This window comes from Hylobates moloch, unplaced genomic scaffold (genome assembly GCF_009828535.3).
Source record: "Hylobates moloch isolate HMO894 unplaced genomic scaffold, HMol_V3 SCAFFOLD_13, whole genome shotgun sequence".
Classification (NCBI taxonomy): domain Eukaryota; kingdom Metazoa; phylum Chordata; class Mammalia; order Primates; family Hylobatidae; genus Hylobates; species Hylobates moloch.
In genome coordinates this window covers 32,877,554-32,896,460 of record NW_026652288.1, presented here as the reverse complement: position 1 = coordinate 32,896,460, position 18,907 = coordinate 32,877,554, and the positions used below count along the sequence as shown (strand labels likewise).

General features: G+C 40.7%; 1 protein-coding gene across 6 annotated transcripts in view; it reads right to left on the bottom strand.

Moving 5' to 3' along the window:
• The window catches only part of LTBP1 (latent transforming growth factor beta binding protein 1), a 462,412-nt gene that overhangs the window by 258,283 nt on the left and 185,222 nt on the right, over positions 1 to 18,907 (bottom strand). For 4 of the 6 annotated variants that reach the window (XM_032172648.2, XM_032172650.2, XM_058426675.1 and 1 more), the window contains exon 5: positions 13,620 to 13,787. In XM_032172648.2, the coding sequence (XP_032028539.1) occupies positions 13,620 to 13,787 (168 nt within the window). Of the gene's footprint in view, positions 1 to 13,619; positions 13,985 to 18,907 lie in introns of those variants that run through there. The other 2 variants (XM_032172649.2, XM_032172651.2) reach the window with 1 other exon arrangement.

The following is an 18,907-nucleotide window of genomic DNA, read 5'->3' as shown; positions in this document are numbered from 1 at the left end:
CCCATGGGAATTCTCTTGTACATTGTAGGACACATAGCAGCATCCCTGGCCTCCACCCACTATATGCCAGGAGCACCCCCAAATTTGGATAACCAAAAATGTTTGCTGGCATTGCCAAATGTGTCTCTTAGGTGGGGGTGCAAAATTGCCCCAGTTGAGAACTATTTGATAGACAAACAGTTTTTCCACTTCACTTCTGCATTATGAGAGTGAACCAGATATTTCAGAGTAACAGAGTGAGCTAAGTGAGCACCCAGCTAAGGATATGCCTGATGGGTGCAAGTGAGATAAGAGAATTGGAGACGGGGAATAAGAGAAAGAAGCTAGGTATTAGTAGACTATGTGGGAAAGAGGAAGAGGCCAGAGTGAGGTGAAGGAAATGCAATGAGGTTTTGATGACACACAGAGGGGAAAGTTGCAATTTTGTGATACCAGTGAATGAATTCATCTTCACTCTATTTTATTTTCTATTAATTCAACTCTGTGCTCAAAGTACTCTCAAGTATCATGTTCATAAGTCAAAATCTGGACAATTCAGGTAGGCAAGTTCAGCATACAGAACATATGTTATCAGCATAGAGAACATATGTTATCAGAAAGAATGATGGCTACATGACAGGTTTAAAGAAATTGATATCATTCAATTAATTAAAGTGTAGCTTCTCTTGTCTCAAATTAAAGATGGTATCTTCAAATATCGTCAAAATGCTTAACATCAATCCCAAGTAGGACTTAACTAGAATAAGGATGGACCTATGCAAATATATCTCCCCTTCCACCTTCCTGGAAAGACAATGAAATATCTGTCCTATTACTAGTAAACCAAGAGTATCATCCGTGCATATAAGACCACCACACTATTGGCAGCTGGTAATGTTTGGTTGAGATATTGTGCAGACTATGGAATTGAACTTCTGTTATGGGATTTGGGCTACATCCCAAAGCTGAAGACAAAACGCAGTATCCATCATTTTACTTCCTGAGATGCTGGCTGTGCTTGCAGAAACCAAGTCTGTTCCACTGGAGCAAAAAAGGTGAAAATTCTTTGGAGGGCTTGACACATATCCCTTGGAATTTAGGGGACATGTGAACAAAAACACTTTCTCTCCATCCCCTGAAAAATTTTGAAGACAAGGCAGACTGGAGTGAGCTGAAATGGTAGGATGAATTAAGAAGGCAGCCTGCCCTCCCAGCATTTCATATGGCAATCATGCATGAGTTTTCCACAGGCTTAAGCCATCCTGGTAGGACTCTGCCTGAGATGCTGCCTCGCAGAATGAGGAAACCTCAGCCTTACTTAACAGGAGCAGGACCTGAGGTAGGAGATTTGAAGAAGGTTAACATATTTGATGATATGGTTGAGTCTCTTTTGGCATTTATAAATCATTTCCTAATATAGTATCAGGCTCATTTAACAGCTCGATAAATAAACATCATTAATTGATAACATATCTTTATCAGAGTGGATTAATAATAGTTTAGACCTTTGCACCTCACAGAGTGATCCACAGGTGGGCAGCACAGCATCCTCAGAGCGTGTGCTAGAAATGCAGAATCTCAGGCTCTACCCAGAATTCTGATTCTGAATCAGAATCTGCATTTAATAAGATCCATAATGACTCCTATGGACATTAAAGGGTGATAAGCACTGGTTTAGACTATTGGTTCTCCACCAAAGCCAAGTATAACAATTGCCTACATTATTTGCTTTCAAAATACACATATCCAAAGCACACTGAGAAATTCTGATTTAAGGACCCTGGGGTGCAGGCTGGGCATCTGTACCTTTTGGGCATTCCTGGATTCCGTTGTATAATATTACCAGTACTGAGAATCTCTGATTTAGGGATTGAAGAAGGCAGGCATCTGAAGTCACATTTCTGAGTTACTAATTATATCCTACCCTGTAAACATTTTTACACGGGTGAATCCACTTTTTCCAGGGGCTTCATTAAGTCACTGATAACCTCTAGCAAAACACACAATTAGCTACAACTTCATCTCTGTAATGATATGGTTTGGATTTGTGTTCCCACCCAAATCTCATATAAAATTGTAATCCCCAGTGTTGTAGGAGGGGCCTGGTGGGAGGTGATTGGATCATGGGGGCGAACTTCCCCTTGCTGTGCTTGTGACAATGAGTTCTCATACGATCTGGTTGTTTAAAAGTGTGCAGCACCTCCCATTTCGCTCTCTCCTCCTTCTCCAACCATGTAAGGTGTGCCTACTTCCTTCCCCTTGGCCTTCCACCATGATTGTAAGCTTCCTGAGGCCTCCCCAATCATGCTTCCTGTACAGCTTGCGGAACTGTGAGTTCCTTAAACCTCTTCTTTATAACCTACCCAGTCTCAGGTAGTTTTTAATAGCAATGCAAGAATGGACTAATACATGTGATCAATGAGGAATCCATTAAAAACAATTAAAGAGAATAAAAATGGCATACTGAATAGGGACATGCAAAGCAAGACAGGCTGGAAAGACACTGGAGGCTTCCACCCTCCTCTCTGCCCATGTCTGCCTGGGCTATGTCTGTGTGACTCAACACTGACTTCTCATAGGGCCTTGTTATTTGTGAATGAAAATGAAAGGAACCACTCACAAGCCACCACCAAATTGTTAGGTTTTCTTGACTAGATTTTGTCTTGAGAGTAAGAAGAGCAGTGCCTGATTTCAATCAAGCCCCAAGAACTTAGTGGCTGTTGCTGCTGCATCCACAAATACTTCAAACTCAGCCACCACTGCAGCAGATCAAATTTCAAATAACCAGCTGAAATAGAGCCCAAACTCCTACCTCCCAACCCGATTTCTAGGATAGACTATTACGTAAATTGGACACTGTTAGTCCTTTTAGTGCTTTTAAGAGTTAATTTCCTTAAATGAGATCCTTCAGGAGTCTAAAATTTTCAAGTAACTGCCAGGTAAAAAGAAGAAATACTTCTTCTGGCACAAAATGGTCCAAAATATGATAGACTTTGACAGAAGGGAAATGATAATTACTGTATGAACAGCAGAGTCGGTAGGCTTTTACCAAATAAGGTTATGATTTCTGCAGTGAGTGTATTTCAATAAAAGGATATTTTCAGCCTTTAGACTTCAGCTTCTTTTTGGAAAATGGTATAGTACAAAGTAAATTTTGTTCAGTACTTATTCATCTATTTACCAAGTACACAATTTTGGCATTAATGTTATTTTTTTTCATTTCCACACAGTGTCATGGTTTTCTGGGCACACCGTGGGATTCTCAGATGTTTCTAATTACCCTCTGTGTACACCCAATAAAACAGCTGGCTCAAGATGTTATTAATACAAGAAGATCCAGAGGACTCATAAATCACCCTTTCTTCAGAAAAGGACAATGCAGTGGCAAAAAGTGACATATTCTAATCTTGCTAAATAAGACTTTAGCTAAGAATGCTCTAGGATACTTCCTAACTTGCCAGGAGAAGGGCAGTGGTCTGCTTTCCTCACTGTAGTAAACTTTAATGACAAGTTTTCCTTTTACCTCTTCTAGGGAGAATCTGATGAAAATTAGGCTGAATCTCTGCCCTAGGAAAACTTATAAAGTCCCCATAATCCACACCAATTCTTATTGAAGCTGATGGGCATCTGAATGAAGTTTGGTCTCAGAGTGACGAAATCTCTCAGTATTGCATAAAGTTTTTTTTCCTCCCCAACCAAATCTTAGGAAAAGCCAATACTCAGCCATGCCAGTCTTTCAGTAAGTATTGCATGAGTCTAAATTCAAGATAATAAGGTTGAACGGTAAACCATTCCTTAGGCCCATACCCTTCAACTAAATAGAAAATCAAGTTTTAATAAGTATATCAATGACAGCATTACATTAAATTGGCAATGGAAGGGCATCTGACTTTTCTTATTTTCTTTCTTTATGATATAAATTTGGAGAATGAATCTTAAAATGCTCACTAACTTTATCCTTCTCCATTTGGTAGTTATTTTATTTTCCTGGACTGCTTAGCATGAAGATGACTATGTGGCTGACCTCAAAAACATTTTCACATCATTTGTGATGTTAATTCCAGGAAGCTTTCCAACAATAGACAAATTCATTATTCTTTCTCCACCTGGAAATATATATTTACATACACACATATACACACCTCTTGATAGTTAAAAGTTGGTACAAATACTTGACTTTTATACTACAGATGCAAAATTGAGATCAACTCATATGCCAATAAATGTTGCAGGTATATACTGCATCACATAAATGTGATTACAAATATCTACTTTAAGTCCAGCTTCCTTAAATTTACTCTAACCTAGGAGCCCAGAGGTAAGTTACACAACCAACAGCAAAGTGAACAGCACAAAGTAGGATCAAATGTTATAATCATACATCACTGGAGATGCCCCCATCTATTCAAGATGATTACTTTTCCTCCTGACCACAGCTTTTGGTTCCAAAATGTATTACACTGTTTAAATGCTTTTACCCTTGCCAGAAGGCTTGGCAACATGCAGCAGCTTCCTGTGTAAGCAAGTGAACTCAAGAAGAAGCATGATCCAAGGCAGAGAGGACATGGTGCTACAATGCTGTCTTGGCCATATGATATTGAAGTCTGATATTATTTTTGTGCAAGGTCTAACCTACCCACAGCAAGCTTAAGTGTAAACCAGTACAGAACCTTCTGTGCGCTCCTACCACAGCACCAAAGTGAAGGGGTAAAGAAATGTCCTTCTATATCCTTCTTGATGCTATTGTGCTGTTAGGATCAGTAAATAAAGCAACCACTGTCTCTGGGGCGCACAGGGAGCACCAAGCTCCAGGAGACATAAGCACAATCTCTCTCAACGCCTCTACCCCACAGCACACGAGATGGAGTTTGAGAATTAAGAAGAGGACTTATCATCTTCAGAAAGAGACAAAGGTCTTCCAATCAATCCAAGGAGTCCATATGCACCTTCAGTCTGCCCCTTCTTGTGAGCCTCAGAATAGCTCTCCAAGGAAGGTTAGGATATCATATGATTTGTTTTACATGCAGGGAAGTCAAGAATGAGAGAGGTGAGATTACCAACCCAGGGTCCTGGAGCCAGTCAATATACCTGAAGCTAGACAACCAAGTGTCAAATGACATAGTAATGACCAGAGGTATAATAGGAAAGAAAAAAAAAAAAACAGCACAGGCAGAACTGTTTGAAATGGAATTTAAGGTTCTTCCGTAAAAGACTGTCAGTATTTACATGGATGCAAGAGGGGGGAGCAGGAATTCTGTGCAGCAGGAACAGCTGTACTAAAGGTATGGAAATCTAACTGCACTTTGCCCATGAGTAGAAAGTACAATGAAGTCAGTGTTAAAAACTTAAAGCTCCATGCAAATTGCTACCAGGGTGTCCTTTTTCATGCATCTTGTGGTCAGTGGAATATCCTATTTCCTATGCTCCTAAACTCTAACATAGTCTTCTCAGTTAATTATTTTACTTCTGTGATTTTACTTGCCTGAGAACTAACGATGAAGCTGTATCAGTTAAGTTCTGTGTACACCTCACAGCCCAGGCAGCCGCATAAACAATTTATTGTCAACAAAAATGCATTCAGCATCTCCAAAGCGAGGCACTGTGCTGGCACTGGAGATGCCAAGATGGAGTGGACAAGTCTTTGTTCCCAATCAGTTTAGAGTGTAGTGGAAGAAACAGGCATGTCAACAAATAAGGGAAATGAGGCTCTGTAGCATGATTGTCACTTGGCTGAGTCTTGAAAAAGAAGTGGGTGATTGCCCAAGCAGACTGGGTAGGGAAATGTACCCTCCAGGCAGAGAGAGCAGTGTGCACAGAGACACAGGAGCACAAGACACCCCGGAGCACTTGGGGACCTTTGGTATCCCTGGAGGCTCAGTTTGGCAGAAGTAGAGGATTGGGGTGGAAGAAGGGGCACGGCCAAAGTGAATGCCGTGGAGCCAGGCAGCAGGGCCCTGCATGCCATGCTAAGCAGTTTAGACTTTTTCCAAAGATCACTCCATATGCTCAAGCCGACAGCCTAGGAAAGAATACACACTTTGTGACATTGTGTTACAGACTCCAAGGAATTTTGAAAGGTTATTTATTCCAGGCTGGCCTAGCACAACCCTTTCAAGGAGCCCCATCCACTCCCACGATACAGGCCAGGCATCGCTTAAAAGGAGCAATCTATCACACGTGCCTTTCTCACAGATCTGGCAAACCACGGACCCCTCTTTTAGTTAAGCTTAATTTTTAAAAAACTGTCCTGGCTACAGATATATGTTCTTATACAACCACTCTGCCCCCCGCCCCACCACCCTTCTCTGCCTCAGTCGTCTTCCTCTTCAACCAAATAGGACCTTATTCTCTCCTGATTCTGGCTCTTAAGGTCAACCTATTGTCCCTCTTGTTCCAAGCAACCCATGGAATCACCTTTCCACGCACCCCTTTCTCTACCCAGGGTCCTCCTGCCCTCTGCCTACCACCACCACACACCCTCCACACCTCCACTTACAAGCAAGAACCAATTTTATTTCCCTTAATTAAAAGTAAGCTCCACACCAAACTTATGTGATCTGCCCTCCATAAAAGAATGCTGAAGAAAGGGCTGTGCGGCACCGTGTCTCACGCCTGTAATCCCAGCACTTTGGGAGGCCGAGGCGGGCGGATCACGAGGTCAGGAGATCGAGACCATCCTGGCTAACACGGTGAAACCCTGTCTCTACTAAAAATACAAAAAAAAAATTAGCTGGGCGTGGTGGTGGGAGCCTGCAGTCCCAGCTACTCGGGAGGCTGAGGCAGGAGAATGGCGTGAACCCGGGAGGCGGAGCTTGCAGTGAGCCAAGATCGAGCCACTGCACTCCAGCCTGGGCGACAGAGTCAGACTCCGTCTAAAAAAAAAAAAAAAAAAAAAAAAAAGAATGCTGAAGAACGGTGACACCACTTTCTTGATAACCTTTTTTAAATATAAGACCTTTACTTTTTATTATAAATCACCAAGACTCCTGCAAGAATTCCAGGACTGTATCCTTTTTTTCACCCAAAGAACAAGACTTGGTTGCCTCTTTCCTCTGTGTATAAGGCTCTTTATCTGCAGATATTAATTTGATTCCCTGATACAAAGCAGGGCAATGAAACCAAACTCAAGATGGGAGATAGGAAAAGTCTGGAAGAATGCTCCAAATGTCAGCCTTTTGGGGGGAGGGGGTGCTCCACGGTTTAGACAAAATAAAAAGCAGGGTCAGAGTCTGATGACAATGTAAGTGATGTTTCCTCACAACACTCATCACCACTTCATCAGGTCCCTGCTCCAATGTCATCTCATCAGAGAGCCCTTCATTCCCTGAGCTCTCTAAAATAGCAACCACGCCTTCCACCAACACCTCCCCATTCTTCATCCCCCTTCTCAGCTTTGTTTTCCCTCAGAGTGTCTATCACTTCCTGACATTAGTTCATATATAATGTTTCTTACAGTATATTTTTGGTAGTATCTATTTGACAGTAGTGTACACATATACTATATTTTTAAAATGTGTTTTTATAATTGTGGTAAAATACATGTAATATGTACCATCTTCACTATTCTTAAGTGCTGTGGTTCAGTACTGCTAAGTACATTCACATTATTCTGTATCAAATCTCCAGAACTTTTTCATTTTGCAAAACTGAAACTCTATACCCATTAAACAACTCCCCATTCCATCCCTATGACCCCTGGCAACCACCATTCTACTTTCTCTTTGAATTTGACTACTCTAGGCACCTCATATAAATGGACTCGTACTGTATTTGTTTTTTTGTGACTGGTTTATTTGACTTAGCATAACATCTTTGAGGTTCATCCACGTTGTAGCCACACTATGTTTTTGTAATGCTAGAGGAGGGCAAGGACTTTTATTTAGTGCGCTGCTATCGCCTGAACCCATACCTGGCACATAGTATGTGCTTAATAAATGCATGTTAAGTGAATAACTGTTCCTAATACTAGCCTTTTAAAGGTGGTCTACAGCTTAAATAAAATAAAAAGGAAAAGACCAGGTGTGGTGGCTCACGCCTGTAATCCCTTTGGGAGGCTGAGGTGGGTGGGTCACTTGGGGTCAGGAGTTCAAGACCAGCCTGGCCAACATAGTGAAACCCCGTCTCTACTAAAAATACAAAAAATTAGCCGGGCATGGTGGCAGGTGCCTGTAATCCCAGCTATTCAAGAGGCTGAGGCAGGAGAATCACTTAAACCCGGAGGGTGGAGGTTGCAGTGAGCCGAGATGGTGGCACTGCACTCCAGCCTGGGCAACAAGAGCAAAACTCTATCTCAAAAAAAAAAAAAAATTAATTAATTAATAAAATAAAAGGAAAATGCTCTACATTATGACATTTACTCAGTATTAGAAAATAAAATTCTTTGATATAGCTAAATGTACGTGGAAGTGGTTTCTTTGATAAGTTCTCAGGCATTCTAAATTGCCTGAAGGAAAAGCAACCACTTTCTTTTAGTATTGTATTGAAACATCTTTTTAAACCTGAGATATACCTGCACAATTTATTAAGGGGAAACTACATTCTCCAGTGAAAGGGTGACACGATGGCATTTTCATTGGTTTCTGTGTGAGACAAACATTAAGGAGTCCAAACAATGATGAATGGTAAAGGATGAGAAACTCAGTGACTGAACTAAGTTTCCAGAAAAAACTATATGCTTGCCCCTCTTAAGCAGTTATGTCAGTTTATTTAATGCCTCAACGAGAGAAAATTTTCTTCCCTCCTTGTGAGGAGAACCTACACAGTCAGCTTAGCAGCACGAACTGCTTCTGTTCCTCATCCCAGCACCACAGTATTAGGCTGGTTTTGTGAAATCTCCGGGGAGATTTTCAGTGCAGAGCATCAGACAAGCCCCAGAACAGCTACAGGACGCCAGAGGTTGTCATTCATTCAGAAACTTATTTAGCCTCTTAAAACATGAGTTTCCCAGCTAAAAAACTGAAAGCACTTCTCTCTTCTTCAAAATGACAAGTATCAACTTCTTTCACAGAACTTTAGTAAATTCTCAAAGAGTAAAATCCAAATGCCTAAGCTTGAAATTCAAGGTGTTCCACAGCCTTGCACCAATCTGCCTTCCCAACTTGTCATTTACCATTATTACTTTTCATGTGTCCCACATTTAAGTGAAGCTATTCCCAATTCCCAGAAACCACCTCTGCCTTCTCATCTCCATGTCCATTTCTAGGGGGATAAATTCTTCTTTCCCATGTCAACTTTGTTTCTCTCTTCCCTCTACTCCTCCATGCATCTTTATTTTGGAACTCACCAATGTTTCAAGTTCCACGTCTCCCTTCAGTCCACAATCAGGCCATCTGCCTTTATCTACTCAGCCCCTCAACATGAGACAACACGCTTGCTAGACAGGGACAGCAAGGTGAACCAAACATAAAAGCTGCATGCCATCTCTTTTCTCTCTAAGCATCCTCCCTCAGCTAGAAGTGATATTTCCCTTCTCTGGGTGCCTGCTAGCAGCTCTCTACCTTAATTTAGGGTTATTTACATATATCCTTCATCTCGTCCTCAAAGTATAAGCTCTTAGAAGGCAGCTTTATGATTTGCTTATCTTAGAAAATCTACTACCATGTTTTATACATAGTCACTTAATATATGGTCATAGGAGGCAACATGGGAGAGCCAGAGGTATTGTGACTCTAGGATAAGAAAACCTGGCTGAAATAACCTTTAATCAAGCCAGTAAAGCAACAGTGCTCATATTTGCAAACTATGGATGCTACCATGTGCCTAAGAGGCAGTAAGCATCAAATGAAATAACGTATGAGAACATACTTTTTAAATGGTCAAATGTTTTTTATGATTATTCAATTGGTGCTAATAGAACATGAGTCTTTAGAATCACATAAACCAAATGTGTTATTTTGACTATCATGACTGCTTTTCAATGTCTCCACAAATAAGTTATACCAAGTGACACTATTACTGCATTTGAAATATTCTAGTTGTGACATGAATTTATATGTTCTTCTTGTCAGAGGAACTTAAGGCTTTATAAACAATTTAAAAATCCCAGAAGGTCATCTGTATTTTAGCCCTATAAAATGTTAAGAATCCTTTAAAACAACAGTGGTGAACCTGCTGGCCCACCCAACGAGGGATATGTTTCCATTTTTTAAAAAGGCAGGGGTGGGGCAAACAGCAAGGCAGAGCTCAAAAAAAAAAAAAAAAAAAAAAAAAGAAAAGTAATTATCATTAGAAACCTGCTTCATAGGAAATACCATTTAAAGTAACTATTCTGTTAAACCATACCAAAATCACTATCCATAAAAATGGGCTTTTCTAGAATCTCAGAGTGCTTCCTTTGGATACCATATTCATTTGGGCCTCACTTTTAGAGTCGCATTAAGCGGAAGTTATACTTATTATTTCTCCCACTGAATATTCAAGAACAGAGACTGCATGATCAATAGTCATGCGAAAATATCTGCTGCCTTTCACACCTGGAAAGCCCAGACTCATCCTCATCAAAGACCAGAAGACCAACACAGAAGCGGCATGAAGGAAGGAAGGAATTATCCCACAAGCCTGTAAAAGAACAACCTCCACCTATCTGTTAGGACCTGCACTGTATGGAGGAGGTGAGCTGGGCCCAAAGAGCACATAGAGCCAATGTTACCCCAGGATTCAGCCCCGGTATGCTGGACTCTCAGTTGCTTTCTCTCTCTCTCTCTGTTATCCCAGCCAGCCCTCCCATAAGACACAACTCCATGAGGTCCTTCACCTTGTCCCTCCTATACATCATGGTCAGACTCCAGGTAGGTAAGAAAACAGATGGCATAAGGATATCTAGGTTCTAGGCGTAAGCTAATTGACTTGCCAAGAAACTAAAGCGAGCTCACTTAATTAACACTCTGAACCTAAGTTTCCGTATTGAAAAAATGGTGATGATCATGTCTGTTCCACAACCTCAAAAACAAACAAACAAACAAAAAACTGTAAATCACCATGCAAATGTTGGAAATTATTTCTGTTATTCTGATTATCAAAACTAATTATGAAGTCCATATAATTTTCCCTGGATTATGTTCATTCCTTAGAGTATGGCACTCAAGCCAAATTCAGCCCAACAAATGTTTTTGTAACACAGCCACACCTATTCTTGTTCATATTGTCTCTGGCTGCTTTCACACTACAATGGCAGAGTTGAGTAGCTGTAACAGAAACTGTATGGCCCACAAAGTCTAAAACATATTTTATACTATCTGGCCCTTTACAAAAAGAGTTTGCCAGCCCTCGCCTTTAAGTACCGACAAATATTAGAGATCAAAGGGAGTAGCTGACAAGTGACAGTAAATTTTGAATTTTCCCCAAACTTTAAACTATTTTCCAAATAACGTCTTTTTCGTCAAAAGATTTAGTATTCTATAAACAAGTACAAAGAGAGAAGAAAAAAATCAGAAAACCACTTTTTGCAAATAATAAAATTATACTAAACCAGTAAAGTCCCAAAAAGATATATGCATAAACATTTTTAAATTTTTCTGTATTTTCAAAGGATCACAGTCTGTAAGTTCCACAAAATTACCATTCTTAAAGAAAGAAATATCATAAAAATTGTCCCTCAAACTATCCAATATTTGAAATAAAACATAAACAGGAGAGGGAAATAGCTCAGAGTATTAATGAAATGTTTCCCACAATTTCCAATGTGAAACTATTTATTACCATGGGTCCTTCTCACCCCATCCTCTACTTTTTAAAAAATTAAACTGCTCTGCCAATCCTACATGGAGAGTGGAGTTCTGCTTTTGAAATGCTTTTGTAAATAATTTTGCTTTATTTTGCATTTTGAATAGGCTATGTATATTCTGTTCCTAAACATCTGGTTCAGTGCCAGAAAGGAAAGTGTGTGGTGTGTTTCAACAAGTAGACTTCCTCTGTTTCTCAAAGCCTTCAAAATATTTAGTTTCAAAATGAATACACTGGAAGCCAAAAAATTACCACCCATTTGATTATTTTGTCATTGCTACTGTAAAGATTTACAATAAACACAAGGAGGGAAAGGAGCAGTGAGTAAGGAAGGCAACCAAGAAAGATAAAGTGGGGAAAAGCCATCAGACTCATGATAGTCTACTGGAATTGCCTTTTCTTTTCCCCTCCTTGTCTGCAGCTCTCCAAAGAAAAATTTTTAAAAGCCAGAAAATAGTATTACTTATTGCTGATAAAAAGTCATACGATCTTAGAGATGGACTAAATTTTAGAGGTCATTAAATACAATCCCATTTATTTTATGAATGAGAAAAACTGAGGCCCAGAAATATTAACTGGCATGCCCTACGGATTAGCTAGTTAGTGGCAGGACCGGGACCAGAATCCAGTTTCCTGATCATCAGTTCACTTCCCATTAGACTTGGCTCCCTGCCCTGCAAAGCATAATGTGCCATTTGGCACCTAACAGCTAAATTCTTTTAAAAACTATGCCCAGAGTACCCCTATCATAGCCAGGAAACTCACAATGCCCTTTTAAATCGTATCTATGGGCACATATTTTTTCCAAGCACAGACGATCAAAAATATGCTTTGACCTCCTAAGGATTGGGAGTCACAATAAAACAGCAGAATAATCAAAGAGCTAATAAGAACTTCAAGCTGTCCCTTTATTTTGTCTTGATGTAAATCAGTTTGACATAGACACCCATTCTCCTACCACCCCCCCAGACACACATTTCCAAGACTAAACAGCAATATTCCATAAAAAGACCAGATCTAGCCAGTGTTATTATCTGTCTGACATTTGGGTTATTCTTGTGAGTAACTCAGAAAGTAACGTGGGTGTCTGCGATTATTTGAGTACACATGGCAAACCATAATTGGTCAAAAAATAATAAAAGACATTTTTCTGCGACAAAAATACCGTATTGCATGACAACATGGCAACATGACAGCATTCCGTGGACCGCAATCCTTTCTCCATTTGCAAAAAAGTAAAAAACAAAAATTCAAAATGAACCAACAAGGCTTTCTTGCAGACAGCAAGTACTAGTTCATATTTAAATTAACTTAAAGGAGTACTGAGAGTAATCTACCAGTCTGTCTTCCCCAAATCCACGTTATATATCAATTTATATTCAGTCGTGTGAGACGGAGCAGAAACGTGGCAAAAGATGCAATTCTGTATCCTTTTCTACAACCAAGTATAGGTTTTTGACAATTCTCGGAGTTTTGTTTTAGAGCTTGGCTATTTTTGAAGTAAAAACTTCAAATTTCATCACCACCTTCCAAAATTTATTACGAGTCAAATCTAAGACAAATTCCACTTATCACTGGGCTGATAAAATTTGAAGCTTATCAGCACAAGTCATGCCTTAGGATCTAAATCTAAAACCTACTCTCTTCTCTTCTACTGTATATATTCCCATTTCACATGGCTATGTAAATGCTAAGCAATAAGGGAAAATATTCTAGTTGCCATTCCCCTAAGAAACCAAAAATCAGGTTAAAAATTATTCCAAAAGTAATTTAAAAGATCCCATGAAAGAAACATATTCGTACTCATAGACAGACACCCATTGAAGCAGGGAGCAGTGTGAATGGAGGGGGTGTCTAAATGCTACAATCTCATAAAACTCGACTCAGTAAGGACAGTTAGGGACCGTGGAGGAACTCACCCACTCGGAAGTTCGTGGCCGTCAGGGTGTCGGCAGCATGACCATTCTCACTAATGAGAGTGGTGGTGTTCCCCTTCTCACAGCTGTTCTGACAGCTGCCCTTGGTGCAGGTCACTTTACAGATGCTCGGAGTAAAGACCACCTTGATGCGGCCAGTGTGGTTACTCACTAGGAGCGGAGGCAGGGAGAAAAAGAACAACAAACACATCAGCTTAGTATCCATGAACTTGCCTTGGAAGGTTTAAAAAAACAGAAAAAAAGAAAAGAAAGGAGCAAGAGGGGAAAAGAGAGAGCCCACAACCCGACAGGTTTAAGGAAAGAGGGAAGCCTTCAGTGCTCGCTGCTCTGTATTCAGTGGTGTCTCTGAAACAGGAGTAGGAAGCTTAGCAAACAGAACTCTGGGATGCACTCCAAAACCACATTTGAAGTCGAGTCACTGGAGTGGGATTACTAACCACAATGCTGCACTTTATTCACGGGCAGACAAAGAGCAATACCAAGGGCACGACAGATTAAAGAGCCAACCCTGACAGGCAGATGTAATGCAAAGGGGTTGGCCGTGCACCTAGCGGTGAATAAACTCTTGTGTCCTCAACTTGCATACTTTCCCTGTTTCTCCACTTATTAAGTCACTATTTGCAGCCCGACCCCTGGAAATGTTTTAGGCATGCGGCATGTCTGAAAACATCTGTCTCAAATCTCCTGGCACTCTCGGCTGAAGTGATCAAATGCTGTGACGCAGCTGCGGGAGCCCATTTCTTTTTCACAACTCCAGGGCACTATTTCTCCATAAGAATTTAGGCAACATATATTTTGTTTTCCTGTGAACAGGGCCCATCTTTAAAGGAGTAAGCCAGGTCACAGGGATAAAGGGTTGCCTTCCTAAAATAACATCCTTGGGCTCTCACTGTCTTTATTCATAGACCACCTGGAACAGCCACTGGGGATGGAGCTTTCTTTCATTCATGTGGCCTTCTCTTAAAAACCAAATGCTATCACCTGACCACACAGCCGAGGCTATGTGGTATCACAAAATAAGCCCTAGACTAAAAGTATATCCTGGTTTACAATCCCAGCTCAAACACAGTGTGACTCTGGACATGCCATTTCACTTTTTCCCAAAACTTGAGAGAATTGAAACTGGTATTTTCTACACACTAACTTTCAACGTCTCTATCAGAGGTCAGCAAGTTACAGTTTAGGGACCCAATCCAGCTCGCTGCCTGCTTTTGTAAATAAAGTTTTACTGGAACACAGCCACCCTCATTCATTTCTGTACTGTCTATGGCTGCTTTTGTGCTATGATGGCAGAACTGCACTGTCTCTGTGCAGTTCTGCCTCACCCAGACCTGCTCTTCACTGCCGGATCCCAACCTGAAGTCTCTGGCAAATTCCAAGACACACACTGTTTTGATTGCTACATCTGCGATAGGCCCCCAGCCAGGTCCTTCCTCTTTCAGGAGACTAGGCAGAAAGCAAAGATGGTAGCAGTAGCTGAAGACAGCCAGTCATCTGTGAGGCTTTAAGGCCGTCAAGAAGCAGTGCCCTTCTGACGCCACTCCATGAGTGGAGTGGCCAAAGGGGAGAGAGGCTCTGGGCCAGCCTTTTTTATACCATCTTTGCCCACCAGAAAAGCTTGTCTCTCTTTATATTGCTTTGGTTTGGCTAATATTATATTTTCAGAAAGTCATCCAAAGATGCCTCTATAAGACCCCCAACAGATTAAAATTGTGGTCATAAGCTGAGCTTGGAGACAAAGAACTTTAACCAAAGAAGCCATTCCAATTTCAGGGTTGGAATGGGGCCCCAGAGGTTTTCTAACACAACCATCTCTCATCCACTGTTTGCATTCCACGTATCAAGTGGTCGTGTAACCTTTACTTGAAAATCTCTAGTGACGGGCAGCTCATTACCCACAAAAGCACATGATAGTTATGGCAGTTCCCAGCAAGTACTATTTTTTATTGAGCTGAAATCTGGCCTCACAGTAACTCACACACATTAATCCTAATTTGGTTCCCCATGGCCTCACAATCTAATGCCTCTTCCACATGACAGCCCTTCAAATAAGTTATCTTTGAGATAAATGCCACTTAATCAAAGAAAGCTAAAATTAGAAAGACTTGAACCCATCAGCTGGGTTGGCCATCTCACTTAGAAGAAGAAAAATGACTCCTCTGGAGGAGAAAGCCCTCCATTCTTTTCAAATGGGTTTCCAAGACAGTTTCGCCTTCACCGGTGGTTCTAACCCTGGAGGATCAAGACATGTTGTCTGAGATGGCAGATGTCCTAGTGGCCAAGCAGGCCTTCTGGCACCTTGCAAAATGACATCCAATAGGATGCTACTATCAGTCAATACTTTAAATAGAGGGCTAGCAAACTTTTTCTACAAAGGGCCAAATTGTAACTGTATTAGGATTGCAGGCGAAAAGGACTCTATTCCTATTCAACCCTGTGGACCCGCTTAGCTGGAAAGCAGACTGTCAAAAACAATATGTAAATGAGTGGGCATGGCTCTGTTCCAATCAAACTTTACTTAAACACTTCAGCAACCCCTCCTTTAAATGCTTACGGGACATTTTAAAGTTATCTGGGAGTCTACCTTAGAAATTAAAAAACAAAACAGTGGAATCCTGATTTCACCAGCAGATAAAATTCACCTAGTTTGATTTGTTTTTTTTACAGTAGCACAAACAAATCAGCTTATAATCCAAGTTGTCAGACAATGCTTACAAATGTCTTGAGGATACTTTTTGTGTTCAAGTGTGTGAAACCCCAGAAAAAAAGAGACAACATTTTCCCACTTCAAAAGAATATAAACTCCTATTTTTTCTGGCTCCTGGTACAATCATGAAATTAGAATCTGTGTGCCAACTATTTTGTCTTCTCTGGCATTAACTTGTAGCACCAGCGGCTGCCACACAGATGCTCACACAGTCACCTAAATTATGCTCACTTAGGCAAACTGAGACATCCAAAGAAAGCAAGCACTTAATCATTATTCCCATTTCACCTCCCAGCTACAGTAGTCACTTTATAAGCACTGGAGATTCTCCGGGCCTATTGTTATTAAAAACTTCTTATATTTCTTTGCCAAAAAAAAAAATTTTTTTGGCTTGGAATCATCTGGATTTTCAAAAGGCAGAGACAGTTTCATATGACTTAATTCTGATTTTTACAATGTTCACATCTTCTTGGAAGCAGAAGCTATATTTTATTTCATATAAAAATAAAAGTGCTTGTGTTTTACAAGCATTCTGCTATAAAGTAATCTAATTCTAAAACAGACACTTGTATTCTAAGCGGGTCCTCCCATCTCCATGAAGCACTTACTTCTGCATTATGATCAGCTTTAGATTTTCATGCCAATCTTCTCAAAATTGGTAGTGAAAATGCACTACTGCTTTTGACACTAGATTATTATCCAGAGCTCTAACAGGATCTCCATAAATGCTGGATGGATTAGAAAATATGTTCTCCCATCTCTACTCCTTGAAAATCATTCCCACATATTTAGGGTATAGCGCAAAAAGCTTAAGTTTTAAAGTTCACCAAACAGAGATCCATGCTCTGAGCTTCAAATTCCTCATATGTCACACGCTGAAGGCAACACCACTCACCTTTCAAGAATTTAGTAGGAATTCACTAACAGTGGACACAAGCTCTCCCGCAAAAGCCATTTGGTCTATCAGAGGTATCTTCTTTGCGTGCCTTGAATAAGGTAATACTCAAGGACTCCTGATGCCTTGCAGAGAGTAGGTAATTAATAATTGTAGAATAGACAAAGTAACCCAAAGCATGGGGCAAGGGTGACTGTTGGATCCCACAGAGATCCAAGACTCACAGGATGCTGGAGGTCATTTTGGTCTAAGGTCCTGCTGCACCAGTGAGAAAACAAGCTCAGGACTAACCAGAGGCAGAAGACCATCCCGAGTGGCACCTACCAGGTGATTAGGAGTTATAAGTCTGAGAAGCAAAAGTTAGGCGAATCAGGAGTTAACAGGAAAACCACTGGCACAGCTTCTGTGCTTGGTCATTTGGAGGGAAAAAAAATTCAATTTTTAGATTCCTTTAGGTGAATCAGCCCCCAAAATCTTAAGCAAGCACTTTAAAACTTTGGGTTTTAGAGGCCTTGGCTAGAGGCACAGATTGCCTGGAGCCATGCAGCACCTCCATTGGGCCTCCTAGTCAGTCAAGACACTCAAGAGAACATCCTGTCTGCAGCGTCTGCCAGACCCTGTGCAAATTTATACCTCCAAGAAGAGGCACTGGCACTTGGTTTAAAACAAACCACAGATATTCAGAGTGAATGGTGAATGGGATGGAAGTGAAGCCAATATCCCTCCTCCCGTGATAAAAAGCTTTCATTTCTGCTTCGGGGTTGTTAACAATAGAGAAAAATATAAAAATGTGAAAATTGTGCTTGACAAACAGACATCAGTCTAGAAAAGGGCACAGTTGCCTTGTTCGGTCATTAGACTAGGATGTGACCAAAAGCAAAGACAGCCAAAGAAATAAATATAACAAGTTCAAGACTCACATCAGATGTCATGAACAAATACAGTCTCCTCAGCATTCGTCCAGAATGAGGCGACAGCACATTAGCATGCATCCGACTTAAACAATGGGGACCAACCAGCACAGGCAACATCCTCTGGGAAGAAGCAACCTCTCTGTGGTTTAAACCCACCACCCAATTTAAAGAGACCTACAGGCTTATTCAACACACAAGTCACGTGTACACTCTTTAGGGTGTGAGACAGACTGAGCTAACAGCTCATTCTCCCACTTGCAGTCCATCACTTACCCAAAGGCTGACAATTCTTTGAAGGACAAATCATAAAAATATTAAATAATGCTTAGAATAACAGGACTTTATTGTTCAGCTCTCCAGGCTTGCTTAACTCCTCCTGGACTATTAAAATAATGCCCATAGACTGCTCTGTGTTCCTCAAGAAAGGTGCTATGTAAATAAAAATTAATATCAAATCTATTACTTCACCAGGCAGCCCCAGTCCTGGAAAACCCTCCAAGAAGGAAACTCAGATGAGATCACTAGTACTGATGTGGGCAGTTCCACAGGTAAGAATCCAGAGTAACCTTTCAGCTCCATCTCTTGAGTTACTGAGGCAGGAGTAACTAAAGAAAGAGGCAGAGAGAGAAACAATTGCTACACCAGTGACAGAAATCTAAGTCTCAGATCAAGAAAAAGTGTAAGTCATTATGGGTTGGAAACCTTGCCATCTTTACAAAAGACATTTTTCCCCTAAAAATTTACCCAAGAAATG